Source organism: Entelurus aequoreus, linkage group LG16 (assembly GCF_033978785.1).
Source record: "Entelurus aequoreus isolate RoL-2023_Sb linkage group LG16, RoL_Eaeq_v1.1, whole genome shotgun sequence".
Lineage (NCBI taxonomy): Eukaryota > Metazoa > Chordata > Actinopteri > Syngnathiformes > Syngnathidae > Entelurus > Entelurus aequoreus.
Window position 1 is genome coordinate 49,764,972 of NC_084746.1, and position 15,122 is coordinate 49,780,093.

Consider the following 15,122-nt stretch of genomic DNA (forward strand, 5'->3'; position numbering starts at 1 on the left):
ATGGATGTATTATTTACATTTAAAACAACAAAATAATCTTCATTGAGCAAAAATAGTGTGCCCTTACTTTTACATACCTTTTCAACTTGCATATTAATCTAAATTATTAGATTAATATAGGGGCGGTATAGATCGGTTGGTAGAGTGGCCGTGCCAGCAACTTGAGGGTTCCAGGTTCGATACCCGCTTCCACCATCCTAGTCACTGCCGTTGTGTCCTTGGGCAAGACACTTTACCCACCTGCTCCCAGTGCCACCCACACTGGTTTAAAAGGAACTTAGATATTGGGTTTCACTATGTAAAAGTGCTTTGAGTCACTAGAGAAAAGCTCTATATAAATATAATTCACTTCACTTCACTTTATTATAGTCTATTATAATAATAATTATAATACATAAACTATGCATTATTGATATGTATTATCAACAACACTAAATGGTCCCTAGTGTGTGAATGATGTCTGTCTATCTGTGTTGGCCCTGCGATGAGGTAGCGACTTGTCCAGGGTGTACCCCGCCTTCCGCCCGAATGCAGCTGAGATAGGCTCCAGGCTCCCCCCCCACGCGACCCCTAAAGGGACAAGCGGTAGAAAATGGATGGATGGATAATAATAATTATGATACATAAACTATGCATTATTGATATGTACTATCGACAACACTAAATGGTCCCTAGTGTGTGAATGTTGTCTGTCTATATATGTTGGCCCTGTGATGAGGTAGCGACTTGTCCATGGGTGTAGCTGGGATAGGCTCCAGCCTTCCTGCGACTCCAAGAGGGAGTAAGCGGTATAATAGAAGATGAAGGTATTATTAAGTAATATTTCAACACTTTTGACACTGCTCTTGTATTGGACCTATTTAGCTGCACCTAATGAAGTGTGGTGCAGGTGTATTGTTATAATACAGGTATTTATATTAATAGAAACATGATTATTTGTTATACAGTGACTTATATATAAAATATAAAGTGGTGTTGCATGATTGTTTGCTGCAGAATTAGAGACAGAGTTTGTTTTTCTGGGACAAACCTTGAGGGAGAACACTCCCCGCCCAAAAAGAAAATGGTAGAATGTTTTCTCCCTTCCCCTCTGCCTACTTCCTATAGGAGCAATCTTAAACGCTCCTCTCTCTCAAAGTCTTACCAGGTATTCCTCTTTATGTATTGTTATTTTCCTGTGTCCTTACCTCTTTGGCACGCTCCAGTTCGTTGTGCAGCGCCTGCTTGGAGATCTCCACCTCGATGATCCTTTGGCGGAGCTGCTCGTTCTCGTCATCGGCCCGGCTGCGCTTGTCCTCCACGCTCTCCAGCTCGTTGTGGAGACGCACGGACACGTCTTTGGCCACCTGAGGAATGCACATTCAGCTTGGTCAGCCCTCACATTTTATTCCATCTAGTCATCAATGAACCACAGCTCCCTATTACTGGTAGCACACTGCAAAAACTGAAATCTAAGTAAGACTAAATATCTCAAATAAGGGTGATATTTGCTTATTTTCTGTCTGATAAGATAATTCTTCTCACTAAGCAGATTTTATGTTAAAGTGTTTTACTTGTTTTAAGGGTTTTGGTCCTAAATGATCTCAGTAAGATATTACAGCTTGTTGCTGGGATTTTATGACCTACACTACTGTTCAAAAGTTTGGGGTCACATTGAAATGTCCTTATTTTTTAAGGAAAAGCACTGTACTTTTCAATGAAGATAACTTTAAACTAGTCTTAACTTGAAAGAAATACACTCTATACATTGCTAATGTGGTAAATGACTATTCTAGCTGCAAATGTCTGCTTTTTGGTGCAATATCTAAATAGGTGTATAGAGGCCCATTTCCAGCAACTATCACTCCAGTGTTCTAATGGTACAATGTGTTTGCTCATTGGCTCAGAAGGCTAGTTGATGATTAGAAAACAGTTTAGCTCGTTACAGAAGCTACAAAACTGACCTTCCTTTGAGCAGATAGTGTTTCTGGAGCATCACATTTGTGCGGTCAATTAAACGCTCAAAATGGCCAGAAAAAGAGAACTTTCATCTGAAACTCGACAGTCTATTCTTGTTCTTAGAAATGAAGGCTATTCCACAAAATTGTTTGGGTGACCCCAAACTTTTGAACGGTAGTGTGTATTGAGTAAAACATGCTTGAAACTAGAATATCAACTGTTGCAAAGCTCTGTCATTAACACTCACAAGTATAAAACTACTTTTTTAAAGTGATAATTTCTTATTTCAAGCATGAAAAAAAAAATCATGATGCCCAGCACATATCATTATGTCAAGATAATGGCACTAGCGTTTACTTAATTTAAGAATATTTTTCAACATATTGAGCAAAAAGGTCTAAAAAAATGATTCTACTAAGAAAAGTGCACTTGTTATTAGTGAGAATGTACTTATTTTAAGGTATTTTTGGGTTCATTGAGGTTAGCTAATTTGACTTGTTTTGGAAAGTCTTGACAAGCCCAATTTTCTTGTTCTATTGGCAGATAATTTTGCTTAGTTCAAATAAAATACCCCTAATTTATTTGATTTTTTTCTGGTTTATGAACACTGACTTTTTGCAGTGCACTTGTGCACGCAACCACCCCCATACTTGACCCTTGGCAAGACATGATTATTTCGCTAGCTGTTTAGACAAAAATGGCTGTCAATAGTAAATCTATACTGCTTGTTAGAGCCATTTACTCTTTCTGTACGTCATCAATTTGACGTCACTAAAGGGGTTGGCTCAAGGCCAAGTGCCAGTCTACTTAGGGAGGGGCTGGGATCTTGCTCAGGATTTGTTTGCTCACGTTTATTTTCCATTTTTGTTACAAAGTGAGTATAATTTACATGACTGTCTGTTAATAAATATTTTGGTTAAACACGGAAATCATTCTGGACATCGATTATTAGCCGGCTGCACACGTCGGAACTAGCTTCATTTATATTCGGCAACCATGTAGCAGTAGAGTATAGGACTTTACCGCTACACTGAATAGGGATGGTAATCGAAAACCGTATTCTTGTTAAGTCGCTTGCCATTTTTTCAAACCTGTGGGTGGGAATGATGGCAGCAACATGCCGCCCACACTACAAAAACACTCAAAAGTTTGGCAACATTTTACAAAAAAAGATTGCAACATTGTAATAATTGCAAGGTTGCTATTTCATTAAGAGGAGGACGTACGTCTTGAATCCTTGTAACGGTGTTTGCTTTTTCTCTGTGTCTGGTATTTTAGTTCCTGTCCTGTGCCCTTATTTTGTAATGTTCACTTCCTCCTGCCGAGCACAGGCTCCCTTAGACTTAGAGACTTCCTTTTATTGTCATTCAAATGTGAACTTTACAGTACAGATAACGACATTTTGTTGCATTAGCTCTTTGTAGTGCAGGACAAAAGAGCAAAAAGGTGCAGATATAAATAAATAGATTACTGTACAGATAAATATATTGCACTTTTGCATATGCATCCACGTTTATGGATGTATGTTATGTTGTCTTTATATTCCAGCGAGTTAATCCATTTTTGGGGGGAAATTGAGGGGATTATTTTGAAGCGTTCAAGAGTCTGATGGTCTGAGGAAAGAAGCTGTTACAGAACCTGGAGGTTCTGCTACAGAGGCTGCCTGATTGGCAACCGGGACACACCTCCACCCGGTTGCCTATAAGTCTCTTATTTCTGTCCAGCCCTGTCTGATCATTATCTCATGCTGCCTCACGCCTATTGCTTCGTGCTTGTGTACGCGTACACGTATTGTTCTCTGCGAAGAGTGATTTTACCACAAAAGAAGTTCCGCGTCTTGTGCACTTACTTGTGCACTCGCCTTCTTTTGTTTTTCTCCACTCCTTTTGCAAGTGAGTTTTCATTTCATGTCTCCTCTCATCGTGAGCGCGCCTTCGTTTATATTAGATAATATTCGTTTACTCACCGTCTGCCTCCCGTCTCGGCATCCTTGGGGTTATGCCACTAAGCTGCGTTCCAGAAACATTTGAACACACGGAATGCAATAACTATAAATGAATGATGCATTTTTTAACCGGTCCGATGTCATCCCAGCAGCGGTCATTTGCCGTAATTACAACAGGTACTAACTTACACCACCTATCATGGTAGCGACATGACCTGTTGAATTGAAATGAACGCCTTCTCATTTAGATGAGCATGACGAGAGACCGATTCCAACTTGCTCTGAGGCGGGCAGTAGTAGCTCCAGTTCACGTCTGCCGCTAGACAAATGTCACCGAGCAGTGACTAAGTTTGCGTTCAAAGCACCCATTTTTCGGTAGGTGAATGTTCAATTGTAGTCACCAGGCGTGTCAAACGTACGGCCCACAGGTTTTATCCGGCCTGCGTGATGAGTTTGCCAAGTATAAAAAAATGTTTTGCGAAAGAAACTCCTGTTCTAAATGTGTCAACAGATGTCATAATAGCAATTCTGTTAGGCAAGCAAACGGTTTGTACCGAGGCCAAGCAGGAGGTATACGGTAAAGGGTGACTGTGGCTCCTCCTCCTCGACCCACATCAAACTTAAAACCTGCCGTTTTATGTCTTCTGCTTCGAACATATCGTTATTTGGCACCTTTACTCCCCCAAAATGTAGATACACTGAGAAGAAGTCTACGCTCATTGGGCCCCATTCAGCAACCGTTCTTAAGAACAAATGTTGTTCTTAGGCCCACTTACGAAGTTTTTAAGGAGATTTTTGTATTCACTAATGTTTTTTTAGCTGGGATGTGTTCGTAGGTAAGAACAAAATCTACGAGTGCTCCAGAGCACTCTTAGGGTGGCCTATTTGTTCTTAAGTGTGACAAGTTCCCTTACTTCTATTGTCTAATGTTACATTAATATCATAGATAGATAGATAGATAGATAGATAGATAGATAGATAGATAGATAGATAGATAGATAGATAGATAGATAGATAGATAGATAGATAAAGACAGACATATAGCAAAATGAGCAATATATAGACATTTGAAAATACACACACACACACACACACACACACACACACACACACACACACACACACACACACACTGCTTTTGCTGCTACTGAAAGATGCCGCAGATAGTGCGCTGGGGAGGGAGCGCATATTTCACCACCAGGCAGACCTATTTGCCCCAAGTGACGAATACTTATTTTAATGCTGCAGTCCCCCCTTTCTTAATCTTACGTTTTGACAGTATGTATTTCCCCCGCGGGATAATACGAATTTCTCTTCTGTATTCTGCTTGTGTTTTCTCCGTGTGTTTGATGTTTGGCTTTTCCACCGGATTTGTGCCCTTATATGGGGAATTAAGGGCGTTTGCCTATGCAAATTACGGAATTAAGGGCGTTTACCTATACATATTGGGGAAATAAGGGCGTGTTTATATGCAAATTATGATAGACGCGCACGCGTTAACCATTTGGCATTTAGCAACTTAAGAACAGCAGGTGGGAACAATTTGGGCGTTTAAGAACACGTCATGAATTTGAATGGACTCCTCTTAGGAAATCACTTAGGAAGAAAGACAAGAGGAAATTGTATTGCCGAATGGGGCCCATTGTGTTTTGGAAGCTGCACAAATTTCCTCAGAACTTTCAACAAACTTGAAGTGTTTTGTCCAGAGGATTATTTGTGATTTGTACGTTTTTCAGAATGTGCTTGTTCTATTTTTGGCCAAAGTAAAACAAAGAAAACAACTTGGAGTTGTCTTTATTTTTATGTTATCATGCCATGATTTTACCATTACGGCCCACTTGGGAATAGATTTTCCTCCACGCGGCCCCTGAGCTAAAATGAGTTTGACACCCCTGCTCTAAACTGAACTGTTTGGCTTTTCCACCGGATTTGTGCCCTTATATGGGGAATTAAGGGCGTTTGCTAAAATGAGTTTGACACCCCTGCTCTAAACTGAACTGTGTGGCTTTTCCACCGGATTTGTGCCCTTATATGGGGAATTAAGGGCGTTTGCCTATGCAAATTACGGAATTAAGGGCGTTTACCTATACATATTGGGGAAATAAGGGCGTGTTTATATGCAAATTATGATAGACGCGCACGCGTTAACCATTTGGCATTCAGCAACTTAAGAACAGCAGGTGGGAACAATTTGGGCGTTTAAGAACACGTCATGAATTTGAATGGACTCCTCTTAGGAAATCACTTAGGAAGAAAGACAAGAGGAAATTGTATTGCCGAATGGGGCCCATTGTGTTTTTGAAGCTGCACAAATTTCCTCAGAACTTTCAACAAACTTGAAGTGTTTTGTCCAGAGGATTATTTGTGATTTGTACGTTTTTCAGAATGTGCTTGTTCTATTTTTGGCCAAGGTAAAACAAAGAAAACAACTTGGAGTTGTCTTTATTTTTATGTTATCATGCCATGATTTTACCATTACGGCCCGATTGGGAATAGATTGTCCTCCACGCGGCCCCTGAGCTAAAATGAGTTTGACACCCCTGCTCTAAACTGAACAAAATGTATGTTAATCCACCTTTTTTTTTTTCCTAATAAGAATCGCTAAACGTACCGATAAGGAACCAAATCATTAAGCAGAATCGAAAGTGGGATCGTAACTGGAAACATTTGATCAATTCCCATCCCTAACACTGAGTACTCCAAAGTATATCCAATGTGAGGGGTCTACGGACTTTTACCCTACAGTACACACCAGTACTTGGTCATAACCTAAAGTAGAGCTGCTTCTAATGCATGAAGTTCATTTCATGGCATTGAACTACAACAACATACACCTTGAGGTCCTGTTCCAGGCTGCGCAGGAGCTCTCCGTCCACGTGGCCCGTCTGTGCAACCCGCAGGCTCTTCTGCTCGGCCTTCCTCAGTCGGTACTGGAGGATGCGACAGTTCTTGTTGGAGCGGTCCAGCTCCCGCCGCAGTTCCTGCAGCTGGTAGACCTCCTCGTCCATGTAGGTGTCGCGCAGCTCCTCCATCTCGGCGTGCAGCTCCTCCACCTCGTCCTGGAAAAGGAGCGCAAGGATGAGTGAAACAATTCTGTATTTATATTTAATACAGAGAATATGGCAGAGTGAAAGATTATGGTTTGTACGGTTGATGCGATGATGTTTTGAACAAATTATGATCACTACTGGACAAGAACCGAGTAGAATAGAGCGTACCTTAGAGGATTATGCTAATACATTCATATGATTATTGAGTTCCAGCAGTGCTTATGATGTAACTAAGCATCTTATCTCTCACTGATTCCACAATATTACTATCTCCTTTTCAACATGGAACGACCTCCGCGTGAAGAATGGGGGGGTTTGGAGGAGTTGGAAGGGGCTGTGAAGTGGGGAGGGGGGGTCATTTTGTTTAGTAATGCTAGTGTATGGAGCTCCAACCTCCCCCGCCAAATCAAACTCAGCTTCTTCTACGCGACAGTTGAGTCCGTTCTCCTCTATGGCAGTGAATGCTGGACCCTGAAGCCAACCCTGGAGAGGTCTCTGGATGGTTGCTACACCAGGATGCTGCGTGCAGTGCTTAACATCAACAAGAGTGCGCACGTAACCAACAGAGTCCTCTACAGGGGAATACCAAGGGTGAGCGAGAAGATTGCTGTAAGGAGAATGAGACTAGCAGGGCACTGCCAAAGGCATCAGGAGCTGCCAGCCAGCAAATTGGTACTGTGGGAACCAACACATGGGCATCGGTCAAGAGGACGTCCCACACTAACATACGTGGACATACTCAAGAAGGATGCAGGAGCTCAGAGTACCAAGGAACTGGCCAAATGTATGGAGAATCGGGATGACTGGAAGCAACGATGGAAGGCTCGTCTGAGGACGACCTAGAGAGAATGCTGAGCTTTGGAAATGAATTGGAAAAAAAGTGCAGACTTCTTAGTTTGCACAAATGTCCCCAATTATGTAAATGCGACTTTTTAATAATGTTCTAACTAGAGATCAACATTTTTGGTCAAATTCTGAATGTTTGACCTTACACACTAAAAAATGTTGGGTTAAAAAAATAACCCAATTAGGGCGCCCATGGTAACGTTGCTTGGATGGCAACATATGTTGCTCCAAAACCTGTATGTACCTTTCAGCATTAATGGTGCCTTCACAGATGTGTACGTTACCCATGCCTTGGGCACTAATACGCCCCCATACCATCACAGATGTTGGTTTTTGAACTTTGCGCCAATAACAGTCTGGATGGTTCTTTTCCTCTTTGGTCCGGAGGACACGACGTCCACAGTTTCCAAAAACAATTTGAAATGTGGACTCGTCAGACCGCAGAACACTTTTCCACTTTGCGTCAGCCCATCTTAGATGAGCTCGGGCCCAGCGAAGCCGGCAGCGTTTCTGGGTGTTGTTGATAAATTCGTAGAGTTTTAACTTGCACCCCACTATATAAGCCCTCTAGATCACTAAGATCTTCTGAGACCAATCTGTTAGCGGTTCCCAGAGTAAATTCAAATCAAGGGAGAGCATCATTCAGTCACTATGCAACAGATAGCTGGAATAAACTTCCTGAAGATGTCAGACTTTCCCCAACTCTGACTACTTTTAAAACTAGACTGAAAACTAATATGTTCACCTTAGCTTTCAGCTAAATCTTTTAATCTTTTAACTTTTAACGTCCGCAGTGTTTTTATTTTTATTGTCTGCATTTTAATGCTTTTATTTTCTTTCATTTCACTTTGTTGTCTGTGAAGCACTTTGAGTCTGCCTTGTGTATGAAAAGTGCTATAGAAATAAAGTTGCCTTGCCTTGCACTTACAGATGTAGCGACAAACTATAGTTACTGACAGTGGTTTTATGAAGTGTTCCTGAGCCCACGTGGTGATATCCTTTACACGCTGATGTCGCTTTTTGATGTAGTACCGCCTGAGGGATCGAAGGTCCGTAATATCATCGCGTACGTGCAGGGATTTCTCCAGACTTCTGAACCTTTTGATGATATTACGGACCGTAGATGGTGAAATCCCTAAATTCCTGTTCCAAATAAATGTTTGTTGCGCATTCCTCAATTTTCTCAGTCTTTATTGCCACTTGTGCCAGCTTTTTTTAAACATGTTGCAGGCATCAAATTCTAAATGAGCTAGTTTTGCAAAAAGTAACAAAGTTTTCCATTTCGAACGTTAAATATATTGTCTTTGCAGTCTATTCAATTGAATATAGGTTGAAAAGGATTTGCCAATCACTGCATTCTGTTTTTATTTACTCAACGTGCCAACTTCACTGGTTTTGGGTGTTGTAGTTCTAACAGTAACATGCGTCCGTAGAGCCTGTTTATGAGCACCAAACGTGAGAAAAATCTGTCTTCTCTCTCCACTTACGAGAGAAAAAACGTTTGCTTTTCAAGTTGCGTCGTTCCATGACATCATGAAGGAAAAAACCTCCTTGCTCGTGGACATGATGTCACCTCTGAGCAAAATTAGCCTGCTCTGTGAAAACACCCAGCACTTCATGGACGACATGCTCCAATGCCAACTATCTGCTATCCTAGCACGATGTTGCTGTAAAAATGTGAGTGTAATGTTAGCACTGTAGCTACGCTCATGTTGCTAAAGTGTGTGCAAAAACATATCTGCTGCGTGTGGCAATTGGCCCCCTATAGGACTGGAGTGGAACAGTATTATAAGGGCGGGAACAAATATCGACATGGATATACAGTGGAACCTCGGTTTACAAACCCCTCATTATACTAACTTTTCTATTTTCTTTCTTTTTCTATTTTTTTCCCCCAGAATTATGGTGTGGGGTTGGTTTTTCAGGAGTTGGGCTTGGCCCGTTAGTTCCAGTGAAAGGAACTTTGAATGCTCCAGGATACCAAAACATGTTGGACAATTCCATGGGATGGCGCTTCAAGTTCTTATGCGAGTAAAGGCAGGTGGCCAAATACTTTTGGCAATATAGTGTATGTATAACATAGTAGTACTGTATTGTATCGTCGCAAAAGTATCACAACACGTATCGCACTGTGAAGTCTTTGCCAATAGCCAGGTATATTATTGCATGATTTTTCTAATATGGGACATGTTTGAGATGGTTTGGCCTTCATAACGAGGTACACATTTTTTTTTACTGTTAAGACTAAACAGTGATCTAATTTAGAAAATGATATTTTTTCATTTATTGTGGTGGATACGTTTGTGTTGTTGACTTAAGTCAGGGGTCGGCAACCCAAAATGTTGAAAGAGCCATATTGGACCAAAAATACAAAAACAAATCTGTCTGGAGGCGCAAAAAATTAAAAGCCATATATTACATACAGATAGTGTGTCATGAGATATAAATTGAATTAAGAGGACTTAAAGGAAACTAAATGAGCTCAAATATACCTACAAATGAGGCATAATGATGCAATATGTACATATAGCTAGCTTAAATAGCATGTTAGCATCGATTAGCTTGCAGTCATTCAGTGACCAAATATGTCTGATTAGCACTCCACACAAGTCAATAACAGCAACAAAACTCACCTTTGTGCATTCATGCACAATGTTAAAAGTTTGGTGGAAAAAATGAGACAGAAAAAGAAGTGGCATAAAACACGTCCTAGAAAGTCGGAGAAAGTTATACATGGAAACAAACTAAGGTGAGTTCAAGGACCGCCAAAATTAGTAGGACAAAACGGCGCTAGCCAAATACTCAAATCAGTGAAGCATGTTTAATACAAACAGTGTGCTTTATAACAATTAGGGAGGTTTGTGTCATGTTTGTCCTCCTACAGAAACCATATTAAAACAAAAAATATGTTTTTTTCCGCTCATCTTTTTCCATTTTTCATACATTTTTGAAAAAGCTCCAGAGAGCCACTAGGGCATGCGGCTCTAGAGCCGCGGGTTGCCGACCCCTGACTTAAGTGGACTTATTGTTCTTCCATCACGGGTCTGTGGGTGGACTACTTCCTGTGTAATAGTACACGCTCATCACTCTGACTTCATCCCTGCTTTTGCTCCGGAGACTGGACACAGAATAACTGTCGAATTTTCCTGAACGTGGAATCATAAATGATGAAGCTATTAAACATACATTTGCAGCAGACGCGTCCATTGACAAATAAATGATCACATTTACGGTTTCCTCTGCTGACTGAGGCTTGTAAAAGAAATGAAGTGTATTGATTAACAGAGTCTTGTCAGGAAATGCAAAGGCAACTACGCTGAAAGGATGGGGAGGAGGGGGTTACAGTGCACTAAGTAAAAGCTTTTAAATGGATGAAAAGTAGACAGAGTGGGTGATTGAAGGTGGTCTACTGCACTGATTAGGTTCATTAATTTTCTCTCCGACCCGTTAGGATGAGAAGATGGCAACATGAACTAATCAGACAAAATCAATACGTTTGTCAGCTTGAACCATAGAACATTTAGCGCCCTCTACAACCTGTCGTCGCGTCTGCGTGCCGGCCCAGTCACATGATGTACGCCGGCTCTACCATACACACGTAAGTGACAGCGAGGCATACTTGGTCAACAGCCATACAGGTCACACTGACGGTGTCCGTATAAAACAACTTTAACACTGTTACTAATATGCGCCACACTGTGAACCCACACCAAACAAGAATGACAAACACGTTTCGGGAGAACATCCGCACTGTAATACAACATAAACACAACAGAACAAATACCCAGAATCCCATGCAGCCCTAACTCTTCCGGGCTACATTATACACCCCCGCTACCACCAAACCCCGCCCACCTCAACCGACGCACGGGGGGGGATTGATGTGTGGGGGGGGTGGGGTTTGGTGGTAGCGGGGGTGTATAATGTAGCCTGGAAGAGTTAGGACTGCATGGGATTCTGGGTATTTGTTCTGTTGTGTTTGACTGATTGATTGAAACTTTTATTAGTAGATTGCACATTGAAGTACATATTCCGTACAATTGACCACTAAATGGTAACACCATTTATGTTGTGTTACAGTGCGGATTTTCTCCCGATATGTGTTTGTCATTCTTGTTTGGTGTGGGTTCACAGTGTGGCGCATATTTGTAACAGTGTTGAAGTTATTTTATACGATCACCGTCAGTGTGACCTGTATGGCTGTTGACCAAGTATGCATTGCAGTCACTTATGTGTGTCTGCAGAAGCCTCATACAACATGTAACAGAGCTGGCACGCTGTTTATACAGGCTGTAGAGGGCGCTAAAGACAGTGCCATCACGGCACGCCCTTATTTTTGTTGATAGGGTGAAAATCAGCAGACATTCCATAGAATAGATGCCCTGAATTTCGGGAGTTTACCGGAAAAATTGGGAGGCTTGGCAAGTATGACGCTGTCAAGCCCCATTCATATAAAACTCGCGGGCCGCACTAACATTACATTTTCATATTAAGGTGGGGGCCGCAAAATAGTGGGTCGCGTGTCTGGTTTTATAATTATAATTATAATAATTACTTATAATAATTTGACTTATTTTTAACATTTTAATGACCTAGACCCTTTATGGTCCCCGGAAGCCCTAAAGGTGGTGGGGGGGAAAAAATAAAAAAAATAAAAATCCATATATTTTGTTATGGTTTGAAAATATCAAAATGGCCCCCGCATGCTTTAATTTTTCCGTGTGCGGCCCTCAGTGGAAAAAGTTTGGACACCCCTGGTTTATGATAAGCACCCTAAAATAAATTATGTTTGTAATTAAATAAACATTCCTGCAATTTTCCTGTAAATTTCCACAAATTATCCTTTACTCCCAAAAATGTGACTCCTTTGAGTACAGCATATTACACCAACAATTAAACAAGTATGCTGGTAGTTGCCAGTGGCAAACAGCAAAATGTTGAAGTGTAAAAATGAGAAAGAGCATTACATTTTTTTGCATTTAATCTTACTGGATTTTGCAAGCGTACTGAATGTTGTAGTCGGGGATTGGAGAAGTGACTTTGAACCCCCACTGTTTCTCAGCTGTAACACAGTGAATACAGTTGACCTAAGAGCAAACAGGCATATATGCCACACACTAAGTCGTGTGTGTGTGTGTGTGTGTGTGTGTGTGTGTGTTTGGGGTGGCAGCAGGTTGAGGAGTTGACCAGCTGGCGGCCTGACAGCGGCCCTGCAGGAGGGCGTTTGAGCCGAGCACACATGGGACACATGAGTATCATCGGGTCCTGAGGCGGGGCAGCAGCATTAGAGCAAAGCTGATTAACTACGTTGTGTTGATACTCAGGCCAAGACACAGACACGCACGCACGTGCGTAATCAGGTCTGTGATGACAACTCGTGCAGACTGCAGCATCTTCTAGGTTGCGTCGCTCCCCAACCTTCAAGAGCGCTGCTTTGTATATTTACATCGTGCGCCATGTGTTTATGTCATACATGGAAGCCAATAATACTTTCAATCATCAACAAGGTGAGTTGCCTTCAAATGCAGTGTCACTTTAATCCAGGGGGTCCCCAAACTTTTTGACTCGGGGGCCGCATTGGGTTAAAACTATTTGGCCGGGGTCCGGGCTGTACATACACTATATTGCCAAAAGTATTTGGCCACCCATCCAAATGATCAGAATAAGGTGTCCTAATCAATAAATGTAAATAAATTAATAAATTACTTGGCCTGGCCACAGGTGTATAAAATCAAGCACTTAGGCATGGAGACTGTTTCTACAAACATGTGTGAAAGAATGGGCCGCTCTCAGTGATTTCCAGCGTGGAACTGCCACCTGTGCAACAAATCCAGTCCATTTCGGACTGCATTGTGACGAGTGTGAAATTTGGTGGAGGAGGAATTATGGTGTGGGGTTGTTTTTCAGGACTTGGGCTTGGCCCCTTAGTTCCAGTGAAAGGAACTTTGAATGCTCATTTTGGACAATTCCATGCGCCCAACCTTGTGGGAACAGTTTGGAGCGGGCCCCTTCCTCTTCCGACATGACTGTGCACCAGTGCACAAAGCAACGTCCGTAAAGACATGGATGACAGAGTCTGGTGTGGATGAACTTGACTGGCCTGCACAGAGTCCTGACCTGAATCACCTTTGAGATGAATTAGAACGAAGACAGAGCCAGGCCTTCTCGAACAACATCAGTGAGTGACCTCACCAATGCGCTTTTGGAGGAATGGTGGAAAATTCCTATAAACACACTCCGCAACCTTGTGGACAGCCTTCCCAGAAGAGTTGAAGCTGTAATAGCTGCAAAAGGTGGACCCACATCACATTGAACCCTATGGGTTAGGAATGGGATGGCACTTCAAGTTCATATGTGAGTCAAGGCAGGTGGTCAAATACTTTTGGCAACATAGTGTATATACATATATTAGGGCTGTGAATCTTTGGGTATCCCACGATTCGATTCAATATCGATTCTTGGGGTCACGATTCGATTCAAAATCGATTTTTTTTTTTCAATTCAACATGATTCTCGATTCAAAAACGATTTTTTCCCAATTCAAAAGGATTCTCTATTCATTCAATACATAGATTTCAGCAGGATCTACCCCAGTCTGCTGACATGCAAGCAGAGTAGTAGATTTTTGTAAAAAGCTTTTATAATTGTAAAGGACAATGTTTTATCAACTGATTGCAATAATGTAAATTTGTTTGAACTATTAATTGAACCAAAAATATGACTTATTTTATCTTTGTGAAAATATTGGACACAGTGTGTTGTCAAGTTTATGAGATGCGATGCAAGTGTAAGTAAGCCACTGTGACACTATTGTTCTTTATTTTTTTAAATTTATAAATGTCTAATGATAATGTCAATGAGGGATTTTTAATCACTGCTATGTTGAAATTGTAACTAATATTGATACTGTTGTTGACAATATTCATTTTTGTTTCGCTACTTTTGGTTTGTTCTGTGTGGTGTTTGTGTCTCCTCTCAATTGCTCTGTTTTGCTGGGTCGGGTTTGGTTTTGGAATTGGATTGCATTGTTATGGTATTGCTGTGTATTGTTTTTTTTTGGATTGATTAACAAAAAATAAAATAAAAAATAAAAATAAACATTTTTTTTAAATAAAAAAAATAAAAATCAATTTTTTAAAAATGAGAATCGATTCTGAATTGCACAACGTGAGAATCGCGATTCGAATTCGAATCGATTTTTTCCCACACCCCTTATATATATATATACATATATATATATATATATATATATTCACGCACTAATTCAATGAAACTGCGGCGCGAGCACAATGTCACATTATCGATGGGAAATTGCATTTTTAGACAATTTGATATGCCTGAGC

General features: G+C 41.1%; 1 protein-coding gene across 9 annotated transcripts in view; it reads right to left on the bottom strand.

Annotated features, from left to right (window-relative positions):
- Positions 1-15,122, bottom strand: part of LOC133631133 (microtubule cross-linking factor 1-like) — a 130,782-nt gene that overhangs the window by 109,568 nt on the left and 6,092 nt on the right. For 8 of the 9 annotated variants that reach the window (XR_009821401.1, XR_009821402.1, XM_062023217.1 and 5 more), the window contains exons 2-3: positions 6,718-6,942; positions 1,188-1,346 (exon numbers count right to left, since the gene is read on the bottom strand). Coding sequence is in view for 7 of the 9 variants with exons in the window: in XM_062023217.1 (XP_061879201.1) it covers positions 1,188-1,346; positions 6,718-6,942 (384 nt within the window). In the remaining 2 variants the exon portion in view is untranslated. Of the gene's footprint in view, positions 1-1,187; positions 1,347-6,717; positions 6,943-10,412; positions 10,523-15,122 lie in introns of those variants that run through there. The other variant, XM_062023222.1, reaches the window with a different exon arrangement.